Genomic DNA, 11,780 nt, shown 5'->3' with positions numbered 1-11,780 from the left:
AAACTTTTTAAAAACAATATAAAATAGTGAAAATCAAGAGTTATGTTTCTTTTATATATAATTTGAAACTTTTTTGCAAACAAATGTTAGATTTTAAAATAATTTATACCCATCCAGTTCTACAATTGAATTGACTCTTCAACTGTTTAAAAATCTGACAATTGGAAAATTATTGTACATTATGTCTTCTGACATCCTTAAAAAAGATTGATTTAGACTGAGTTCTGTATTGTAAAATTCTTGACATGAAAGTATGATGAGTATATAAACTAAGTTATGGCTGTTACTTTACATAAATCCTGAAATCACAGAAACAGTGCACAACAAACCTCATAAACTAAGAATGACGTAAGAAAGTGAGTGTTCAGGGTACCACCAGACTCTGCTCCATTTGCACATAATTGAAGAACCCTTTTCTGATTTCAGAACTTCTTTACAGTGATCTGCTATTCATGTTTTGGGAGTCTGCCAGTGTGTTAACATATATTCTGCACAAATATCTTTATCCCAGTTTTCTGATATTCATAACTAAGGAAACAAGATGCAGATTGGTGCAGTGGATTTTATACTGTAGTCTACTGGTTTCCAAGGAAAGAAAAAATAGGATACAAGGTAGAAATTATAAGAGACAAAATGAGAAAATTTCATGCTTCCAATAAGTTCAGAAGCAATTTTTCCATCCCATTTCAGAGAGATAGCTTAACATATGCTTCTACCCTTTAGAAAGACTTTCTTTGGTGTTTCATTTTGTTTATTAAATAACCATTACTGATAAAATTTCTTTACAGGCAATCATAATGCCTTATGCATTTCTTTCTCCTTCCTCTGATCTCAGTTTGTGCTGTTCTTCTAAGTGTAAATAATTCCCGTGCTTATTAATTAATTGCACTATAGGATATTTTTAGACTGTATTTAGAAATTTCTTCTTTGGGAGCTAAACTCTTCTGGTACATAAGCTGTAGTGTGAGTATCATTTAGGACTATTTATAAAAACTAACATCTTGAAGTCATTTACCAAATAGTACCCTAGTGACTCAACATTTAATGTCGGCATACTTACTTGCTTTGAGTATTTTTGTCTTGTATTTGGAATAAGGTTGTAAAGCAGTTGGAAAGGAAAGGTGATTTGACATATTTTAGGTAGTAGTCACAATGTCCAGTTATCTGCAGGTTTTGCTTTGATAAATCAGAACTTTAGGTTAGCTGACTTATTTGTTCCCAGAAAAAGAGTTAAAATCAGTTTAAGATTTTTTATGCTGAAAAAAAAATCTAAAATCATATAATTTTCAAATAAGTTTTAAAATAGACAATATGATAAAGTGGCAAAGAACATGGGCTCTGCCTCTGTTCAAATCTGTGAGACTCGGCACCTCAGAGCAGTGTTTTTATCTGTAAAATAGAGTAATAATTGTATTACCACCCAGAAGTTGATGTTAGGATTAAATGAGCTATACAAGAAAATTAACTAATACAGTACCTTGCACATAGCACACCATATGTATTAGTAGCAGTGATAAAAGTTCTTATTATCCCTCTTCTATTCAATGTCAAGAGCAGTACCTTGCATACAGGAAGCACTTGGCTTTTTCCTTACTCAACTTGTCCATCTTCTCCTTGTTGTTCCTCCCAATGAGGTTATAAGACAGATATAACTGGCTAAATCCTAGCGATTTTTACCTCAATTTCTGTAACCTCCTTGTAATTTCCCCTCTACCTAATGAAAGTGCCTCAGAGTTTTGCAAAGGATATACAGATGTGTCCATAAGGGTTGAAGTATAGGCAAAGCTTCTTAGACATTTTCAGTTTATAAAAGAATAAAATATTATCTGTGTTTTTAAACTTTACAGATAACCTGTAGAAATGGTTTTCCTGAAGTTAAGCCGAAAAGAAATGGAGCAAGTCAAAATGCTTCCCTTTTCAAAGTATTACCCCCACCCCAATGAAAAGAAGTTGAGAAATACATATGAAATTTTTATGGAATAAATATTTATTAATTATATTTAAATTATCAATTACCTAAGCCAGGGCTCCATACATTATGAGGAGAAGTTCCTTTTCGTTTCTTTAAATGCTTGACATCACAGAGGGATGGCTTACACTGTACTCTCCAATAGTGACAAGACAGGACGGTGAGGATGATGCCATTAATAGTGGTGGAGAAGGGCATTGGTGCTCACAATTTGTGTGGAAACTTTCAGATAAAACTGAGATCTCCCAATAGATCTTAATATGCAAGTTTAAGATCCCAAAAATAGGTATGTTATTCATCTTTTTTTAATTTCAGAAAGAAAATTGATTGCTCTACTACTTATATTTGGAATTAAATTTTAATCTTAGTTTAAATACTTGACTGGAACTTCAAATAAAATATTAACATCTTCAGGAACATATCAGTTAATTTTGTAAATCCTTGAGGCTGTCATTTTTTTAATGTATAATCTCAAAATCCCCAGTTACATGAATTTGTAATGCAGTTGATGACTGTCATGTCAAATGTTCTTAGCCCTCAGGCGAACCACAAATTGAGGATGACATGTTAAAAGAAGAAATGAATGGATTTTCATCCTTTGCAAGGGCACTAGTACCCTCTTCTGAGAGACTACACCTAAGCCTACATAAATCCGATAAAGTCATCACAAATGGTCCTGAGAAGAACTCCAGTTCCTCCCTGTCCAGCGTGGATTATGCAGCCTCCGGGCCCCGGAAACCGGGCTCTGGAACCCTGTATGGCAGAAGGCCAAGAAGCACATTCCCGAATTCCCACCGGTTTCAGTTAGTCATTTCGAAAGCACCCAGTGGGGATCTTTTGGATAAACATGCTGAACTCTTTTCTAACAAACAATTGCCATTCACTCCCCGCACTTTAAAAACAGAAGCAAAATCTTTCCTGTCACAGTATCGCTATTATACACCTGCCAAAAGAAAAAAGGATTTTACAGATCAACGGATAGAAGCTGAAACCCAGACTGAATTAAGGTATGACACATCAACAACCAATAGTAAATCCTTTAGGAAATTAAATGAAAATTAATGAATTAATATTCCTTGTTTGCTGCTGCCAGCCTTAAGATCTGATAGTGCCCTTTGGATTGGAATGAGATGAATGTGACTTTTCCTTTTCTGTGTATCACTAGAACTATCAGTAATTGCTGAAAAATAGCAAAAAAATATTAAACTGGTCAAGTGCCTTATAAGTATGAATTACATATTTTATTGTTTCAAGCATGGTTCAAGAATTGTGTATGTTTTTAAATATTATACTTTCAGAGAATTCTTAAAATATGTCATCAGACAGCATTTGTGTAAATATGCATATTGATTCATGTTAAAAGTGACGAAAATATGGGCTATAGAGGGAAAGAAACTAACCCTTTATCCATCTACCCCTCTGCTCCGTTCCCTACAGATATTCAGGCCAGTCTTCATAGCAACAACTGCCAAGAATAATTTTAAATTGGGATAATTTCTGGAAATTAAGTATAATTTGCCTCAATAATGTTTTCAAATGCAATAGTGCCTGGCACAAGGTGAATGTTCAATAAAAGTTTGCCAAATGACTGAAGAAAAAACAAATCTTGTCAAGTTTTGAGATTTAGCAGATTTGTATTATGATTGTTTTTCTAGTATTACATAAACAATGTAACCGGCACTAGGTTTTAGTTGTTTTAGAAAGTGAAAACAATTTAAGATTAGTATTTTTTTCTTTGGATATAGGTAAGAGGTACAGTAATATCAGATGAGTCTGCAGATATTTTATCAAATAAAATCAAATAATTCAAAATTATGTATTTTATAAGAACAGATGGATCTCATTCTTTTATGTTTGAGTTTATTTTTTCTAGCCAGTAAACCTTGTTACCACAGTGCTTATATTTTGAAGGATTAACAATTATTTATTTTAAATTATTACAGCTTTAAATCTGAGTTGGGGACAGCTGAGACTAAAAATGTGACAGAATCAGAAATGAACATAAAGCAGGTAATAAGTATGAAATCTTTTAGTATTGCTGCATTTGAATTACAGATATTTTTCTGTAAANGATATAGGTAAGAGGTACAGTAATATCAGATGAGTCTGCAGATATTTTATCAAATAAAATCAAATAATTCAAAATTATGTATTTTATAAGAACAGATGGATCTCATTCTTTTATGTTTGAGTTTATTTTTTCTAGCCAGTAAACCTTGTTACCACAGTGCTTATATTTTGAAGGATTAACAATTATTTATTTTAAATTATTACAGCTTTAAATCTGAGTTGGGGACAGCTGAGACTAAAATGTGACAGAATCAGAAATGAACATAAAGCAGGTAATAAGTATGAAATCTTTTAGTATTGCTGCATTTGAATTACAGATATTTTTCTGTAAATAGAATATGTACAGCTATTTAGACTGTGAAGAATAATCTGTTGGTGGCACTTATCATACATGATATAGCCAGTATACAGAAGGTCTGCCTGTTTACAAATGGTTATAGCTCTCTCTGAATGGCCAGGTGGATCCTGCCAAATCTGGGAAGTCATTTGTTACTAACATCTTTCCTAGATGATTGGTTGGCTGGCTGGACAGATGGAAGGATCAATAAAATACCTTAAGTATTGTTTTCAAAGATGCAGACCTGGATTACTAGAGGAGCCAGCAGAGTAGTGCAGAAGTTGAGTTTTTATACCTTTTTTTTTTTTTTGTAAAGAATTGCCACATATTATATGATTGGAAAGTATACATTTTATAAGAATAAGTAGCTATTATTATGTTTGCCTCTACTTTTTCTAGACCATAAAGCTGTTTATTACAGGGTTTATATTTTGAATTCTTAGCATCATTTCTTTTAAAATATTGCAACTTTGAGTCTGATTTTGAGACAAATTGTTTTATTTTTGGAGTGTCAGTCTTGCACTTGTGTCCTGACTTAAATCTGTTGTTTATAAAAATGGTTTGTCTATTAAAATGTCAAACACAGATCCAGAGATAGAAGAATAAAATATAATCATACTCAACTTACTCCTTCCCTTCTGAAAATGGGTAGAAGGTGGTCGTTTTCCATCTCAGCCATTAATGCTGTTTGACACAGGGCCCTGCCACTTAAGGCCCAAGGACAAATCACTTATCCTCTGAGATGAATTTCCTCATCTGAATTTCTGCATCTAGAAAGCTGAATTTCCTCATCTAGAAAAACTGTACTTAACTTGCAGGATTATTAGGAGGAGTAAATGATGTAGGCAAAGTACCTAGCCTGGGCTAGGACTTAATAGAATACCTTGAAATTTTGGGAAAGAGTTAACTCTGCAGATAACTACTATGAAACAATATTTATTTACAATCCTGCAAGAAAATGTGTGTCCCCATATTCCATAGTCAGTGCCATCAGTACTTGACTTGAAGAAGCCAGTGGAGTATTAACTGCAGTAGATCCACATTTTAACAGCACCTTTAAAACTGTAAAGCACTGTACATAAATTGTCATGGTAAAGATTAACTCTAACGATGTGAGTAAATGCTTGGCACAGTTTGTGGTGCATAGTAAGGAGTCTATAAAAGTAAGCTGCCATTATTTTTGTTTGTTAATATTATTGTTCATGCTGCCAGCGCTACCACTGCTTCTACATATTTGACATGTTGGCATGTAAAGCAGATGAGCTTTTGGAATTTCTGAATAATGAGACTTTGTTCCCTCAAATTTACTTAAAAGTTGAAAATTTGCTTCATTTTTCCCTTTATATGTTTATTTATGACAATTTCTTAATGTTATTTAAATGCCACTCATTAAAATACAAAAAATAAGTCATTTTATCTTTAAGAAAACATGCTGAATGGATAGAAAATTATTCTAAAATATTCTTTGTCATACTGTATAATTTTTATCTGTTGGATATCTCTGTTCACTTAAAATTTCTTATGTTATATTTCTGCTTTCATACTGTATTTTTAAGCAAAAATGAAGATTTTTTTTTATTGCATCCCCAGGCATCTAACTGTGTGACATATGATGCCAAAGAAAAAATAGCCCCTTTACCTTTACAAGGGCATGACTTAACATGGGATGAGATTAAGGATGATGCTCTTCAGCATTCCTCGCCAAGGTACACAGTTCACAGGAGAAATAATTTCAACTGTCTTTAATTGCCTTCTTGTATAACAGACATATAGTGTTTGCCGCATAAGTACTATTTAATTGCATGCTGTAATCTATTTTGGTGTGATGTAATTCAATAACAGTTTTAGTTTTACCAAGGAAATTTTACAAATTTTAGTGCTTAGTAAAAGTTTAAATGAGTTAATTTTGCTAATTCATTAGTAAAGGAAAAAGCCACACCAACTTGTATTATTTGTCGTCACTATTCATTAAAAAAATAATTTTCCCCAAGACAAATCCTCTGGCAGTGATGCTAACCAGTTTACATGCCACAAATAATGCTGAAGAGCTTTACCATTTGAGAAGTCATAATTTGTGATTTTGAATATTCATATATGCTAGTGCTTGACCTATCTGTGCTATATGAAGACACTATTTATTTATTTATTTATTTATGAGACAGAGTCTCTCTCTGTTGTCCAGGCTGGCGTGCAGTGGTGCGGTCTGAGCTCACTGCAATGGAGGCACTCTTTAAAAATTACTCATCATGTTGAGTAATTAAGGAATATTATACATTAATTAGCAGGTAGTAGAAAACCTAAAAGATGCCTTGATAGTTTCAGTTGTCAAGTGTATTTCCAGTGTCAGAGAATGGATATGAAATGCAGGGCGGGGAAGGGGGTAGAAGAAAGGAAGGAGTAGAGATTAAAAAGAGGGCAAGAATGAGGTGTTAATGTAGCAGATCACTAGGAAAGTACACACAATGCCCGCAGGCTCCGGCTTCTCCCTCAGGCCTTTGCTAGGGAGATCTCACCTGCTAAGGCCATGGAGAGTTCATTGATAACTTCTCTGTCTTTGAAATTTCTGGTGTTTCAACACATATAACTTATTATTTATTAATATAAACTGCTCTTGAGCCAGTCTTCATTGAATATTAAGAATGACTTAAGGAAAGGAATATTTATCTTTTCTAATACTTTCTAAAAGAAGTAAAGTAAAATAGTATAATTGAGTATACCTGAATAAAATTTAGCTTCAAATTAATTATTGGTAACATAATTAACAAAATTTATCATGATGACCAGCTTTAAAAATACTTTCATAGTAATGTATCTATATCTAGCATTATCTATACATTAACCTTAGTCAAATTGTCATTGTTTATACTAGAGAAATGCCAGAGTGTAGTTTTGAAAAGAATTGTGAATTTATAAGTAGAAGAGTAGTTAAAAAACCTGTCTTTGCTGCTTACTAACATTAACCTTGGAAAGTTATACTTAGCCTTTCTGACACTTGGTGAACTCATCAGTAAATAGTAAAAATAATACACAGCCAACATACCTGACTGGGTTGTTTAGAATATTAAATTAGATATGGATATGAGAGTGCTTTAAAAATTGCTGAAACGTGTAATTACAGGTTGAACATCCCACATTTGAAAATCTGTTAAGTCACAATACTCCAAAATCTGACATGACACCCAAAGGAAATGCTCATTTGCACATTTTGGATTTCAGAGTTTTGGATTGAGATGCTCAACTACTAAGTATATAATGGAAATATTCCAAAATCCAAAATCTGAAACACTTAGGTTCCAAGAGGGATATTCAGTCTGTACTAATAATATACAGTGGTACTGAATACTTATTGTATGCCAACCATTGTTCTGCTCAACTACTTTAACTTCCTCTTTCTAGGGCAGTGTGTCAGTATTCCCTGAAGCCCCCTGCAACTAGTAAAATCTACTCTGAGTAAGAGCTTTTTTACCTCTTCGTTTTGCATAGTGGAATTAAGAATTAAGAATCATAGAAACCATTATTAAATAAGTCAGGATTGACCAATAATCTCTTTTTTTAAAACTGGCAAGTAATAAATGTACATATTCGTGGAGTACCTAGTGATGTTTTGATACTTATACTGTACAGTGATTAAAACAGTTTAATTAGTATATCCATCATCTCAAAGGTTTTATCATTTCTTTGTGTTGGAAACATTAAGTATCCTTCTTCTAGCTATTTGAAACTATGTATTATTGTTAACCATAGTAGTCATCCTATAGTGGTATATAACACTAGAACTTACTCCGCCTATCTAGCTATAATTTTGTATCTATCTTGTAACAAATCTCACCTTGTCCCTCACTCCCCTCTACCCTTCCCAGCCTCCAGTATCCTCTGTCCTACTCTCTACTTCTATGAAATCAACTGTTTTTAGCTTCCACATATGAGTAAGAACATGCGGTGTTTAACTTTCTATTGCTGGCTTATTTCACCAGCATCCATCCGTGTTCCATCCATGTTGCCACAAATAACATGATTTTATTTGTTTTTATGGCTGAATAGTATTTCATGGTGTATATATACATTTTCTTTATCCATTCATCTGTGAACACTAATCTGTCTTACAACCAGCTTTGGGATATCAACCATATAATACATGCTAAATTTGAGAAAATGACCTGAATAATTTTCTCAAATTTATTTGAGAAATAATAACTTAACTTTCTGGAGCCATTGTCAATCACGTCATTTTTATCTCCAGTAGAAGTTTGTCCCTAAGCTAATAATACCTGATACTTTTTAATAATTAGTATCCATAATTCTTATTTATAAGTAAAATAATAAAATAATAAGAGTTTTAGAGAAATACAGACTTTTGGTAGTTCAGGATACTCTTTCCAGAGGTTTCTAATCTCAGCAGTTCTTTGCAGATATTTTACTCGTAGATTTTAATGTTGTTTTAATTGTTACTTTTTTAGGGAAAATAATTTATAAAATTTTACTTATTTTCAAATATGCTGTTTTTAAACAAGCAAGACCCTGTGAATCAGTTTGAAAGTGTAACTTTTTATTAAACATTTAGATCTATTATTTGATTTGCTTATTAACTCTTCCCTTATATTTTCTTATTCAGTAATTTAGTTACTTGCTACTTACATTTGGTGCTAATTCACTAATTTCAGCTAATTAAAATCAAACATACAATAATATCCTAACTTTCTTATAATAGCTACTAAAATATAGTTATAATAGGGAAGTGTGTTCAAGTAGTTAAAAATTACCACAATATTTATGTTCACAAATTTTCCTTTGAGATTTTTGTCTCCAAATGTTTTGAGAGAAAAAATAAATTTTTCTGCTTAGTGAATTTCTCAACCTTAAGATGAGAAGATGCTGGCCTAGGGCTAGGAGAGGACTTCTTAGTTGAAGCTCCTGCTTCTCTGGACAACTTTCCTTTTCCTTCTTGCAAATGCTTTGCGGAGGGGCTTGCACCTCTGCTGCTGGACCTGGTCAGGAGCCAGAGGAAATTTAAAACATTCCTCGAGAATGCTTGTTCCCAGTGGATTGCATTTGATTGCCCCTTGTCATTCGTTGGTCTCTTTTTGTGTTGTTTAATTCTGCTTATTTTTTACTGCTATGGATGTTGCAGATATCTTTGAAATTTTACCCTATTAGGTCATTATCTTTAATAAATATTTATCCTTGCATAATTTGAAAAGGTAGACGTGTTTGTTTTGTAATATTCCCCTTAGTAATATGAGATGGAAGTACACTGGTAATGGTAGAGATAGATATTTCTAATTAGGTACTAATGTTTCTTCTAGTTTTCAGAATAAGTAAGCAATAATTTTTATGCTGTATATTGCCTTCCCTTTACAGCAAAGAAGAACTGTTGTATCTGAGTTTCATTGAAGATGTAACAGATGAAATTTTGAAACTTGGTTTATTTTCAAACAGGTTAGTTTTTTTAAATTGTGTTATGGCAATTCAGGAGTACATTAAATATTCTTCATATTTCTTCATATGATGTTAAAATTTTAAAGTTATTTTCCCATATTAGGAAATGAAAAATATATTGCTTTTTTGGAAACTTATTATTGTAATTGATAGCAAGTTGTAAAGAATGTTTAATTCATACTCTAGGGGAAGTTCACCACTTGGGAGAATTAAAGAATAGAGCTTTTGGCCGGGCGCGGTGGCTCAAGCCTGTAATCCCAGCACTTTGGGAGGCCGAGACGGGCGGATCACGAGGTCAGGAGATCGAGACCATCCTGGCTAACATGGTGAAACCCCGTCTCTACTAAAAAAATACAAAAAAACTAGCCGGGCGAGGTGGCGGGCGCCTGTAGTCCCAGCTACTCGGGAGGCTGAGGCAGGAGAATGGCATAAACCCAGGAGGCAGAGCTTGCAGTGAGCTGAGATCCGGCCACTGCACTCCAGCCTGGGCGACAGAGCGAGACTCCGTCTCAAAAAAAAAAAAAAAAAGAATAGAGCTTTTATTCACTTTAATATTATATCCCTTGTATTATAAGTGACTCGTGAAGGAAGATCTTTACCACTTATTTGCAAAGCGCCATATTTCCATTTTACTATCTAAAACTCATGAGAATCAAAGGCAAGCATTTTTGGTACAACCATTATTAGTATTAGATCTAGTAAAATGAGAACAAATTAAGAGCTAGGTTTGTGTGCCGCAAGTTAAATGAAAAGTTTGCAAAACCAGATTAGTTATTGCATAGCTTAAGGAAACTGTGTGTCCTGAATTTAGCTTGAACATTTATGTATCTAAGATTCTTTGAGCACTGGGCTCTACTTTATGTTATGTAACCTAGGACCCTATTATGTATACTACTTGCTTTCTCTGTCGTAATAATATGCCAAACATAGACATTTCTAATAAATTATTTCTATCCTTTACATCAAGTTTTTTAAAAAATTAAAGCAAACATTTTCATTATTGGCATAAAAGGCATATCAAAAGACCTAAGATTTTGACATTAATTTTGTTGACCGCTTTCGTTTTAAAAAGTTGGTAAATAATATTCACATAATATGGGTAAAGAGTTTCAGGATACATAATGAAAAGTTTTGGCAATCTGTATCACAGTATGAATATACTTAACACTACTCAATCGTGCACTTAATGGTTAAGATGATAAGTTTTGTTGGTTTTTGCCACCACAAGAAAAAAATACATATACAAAATCGTATTTATGCTTAAAATTTTGTTTTTATCAAGTATAAGACTATTACAGCATTTTATAAAAGTACCAAAACCAGAATCAACCTAAATGTTTAATGGTAAATGTTTGGTTGAATAAACTGTGGGCTATATATGAAATGTAAGGTCTGTTTAGGGATTAAAAATGATGTTGAAGTGAATTTACAGATACAGAAAGATGTTAAAGATATGTGTCGTTGATTAGAAAAAACAAAATAGGGCTGGGCGCAGTGGCTAATGCCTGTAATCCCAGCACTTTGGGAGTCCGAGGCGGGTGGATCATGAGGTCAGGAGATCGAGGCTATCCTGACTAACACGGTGAAACCCCGTCTCTATTAAAAACACACAAAAACTTAGCCAGGCCTGGTGGCAGGTGCCTGTAGTCCTAGCTATAGGCTGAGGTAGGAGAATGGCGTGAACCCGAGAGGCGGAGCTTGCAGTGAGCCGAGATCGCGCCTCGACATTACAGCCTGGGCGACAGAGCGAGACTCCGTCTCAGAAAAAATAAAGAAAAAGATAAAAGAAAAAAACAAGATAGATACTCAAATAGTATGTATCGTTTAATTACAATTTGGTAAAGAAATACAAATGAATAGAAAAAATGCCTAGTAGTGAATATTCTAAAATGTTAACAATAGTTGTAAAAAGTAGAATACAGATTTCTTGGGTTTTAAAAAAATTGTGAAATAATTCAGAACTACTAA

The 11,780-nt window shown here is 33.3% G+C and overlaps 1 protein-coding gene across 1 annotated transcript in view; it reads left to right on the top strand.

Annotated features, from left to right (window-relative positions):
• The window catches only part of SPATA7 (spermatogenesis associated 7), a 59,621-nt gene extending 49,724 nt beyond the window's left edge, over nucleotides 1-9,897 (top strand). The window contains 5 exon segments of the mRNA XM_017863235.1: nucleotides 2,504-2,976; nucleotides 3,913-3,979; nucleotides 5,967-6,082; nucleotides 7,773-7,826; nucleotides 9,735-9,897. Of these exon segments, the coding sequence (XP_017718724.1) occupies nucleotides 2,504-2,976; nucleotides 3,913-3,979; nucleotides 5,967-6,082; nucleotides 7,773-7,826; nucleotides 9,735-9,882 (858 nt within the window). The 3' untranslated portion in view covers nucleotides 9,883-9,897.
• Nucleotides 9,898-11,780: the final 1,883 nt, after the last annotated feature.

The sequence above is a fragment of the Rhinopithecus bieti genome, unplaced genomic scaffold, assembly GCF_001698545.2.
Source record: "Rhinopithecus bieti isolate Rb0 unplaced genomic scaffold, ASM169854v2 scaffold_64915, whole genome shotgun sequence".
NCBI lineage: Eukaryota > Metazoa > Chordata > Mammalia > Primates > Cercopithecidae > Rhinopithecus > Rhinopithecus bieti.
The sequence above is the reverse complement of the archived record's forward strand: the minus strand, read 5'-3'. Positions and strand labels throughout refer to the sequence as shown.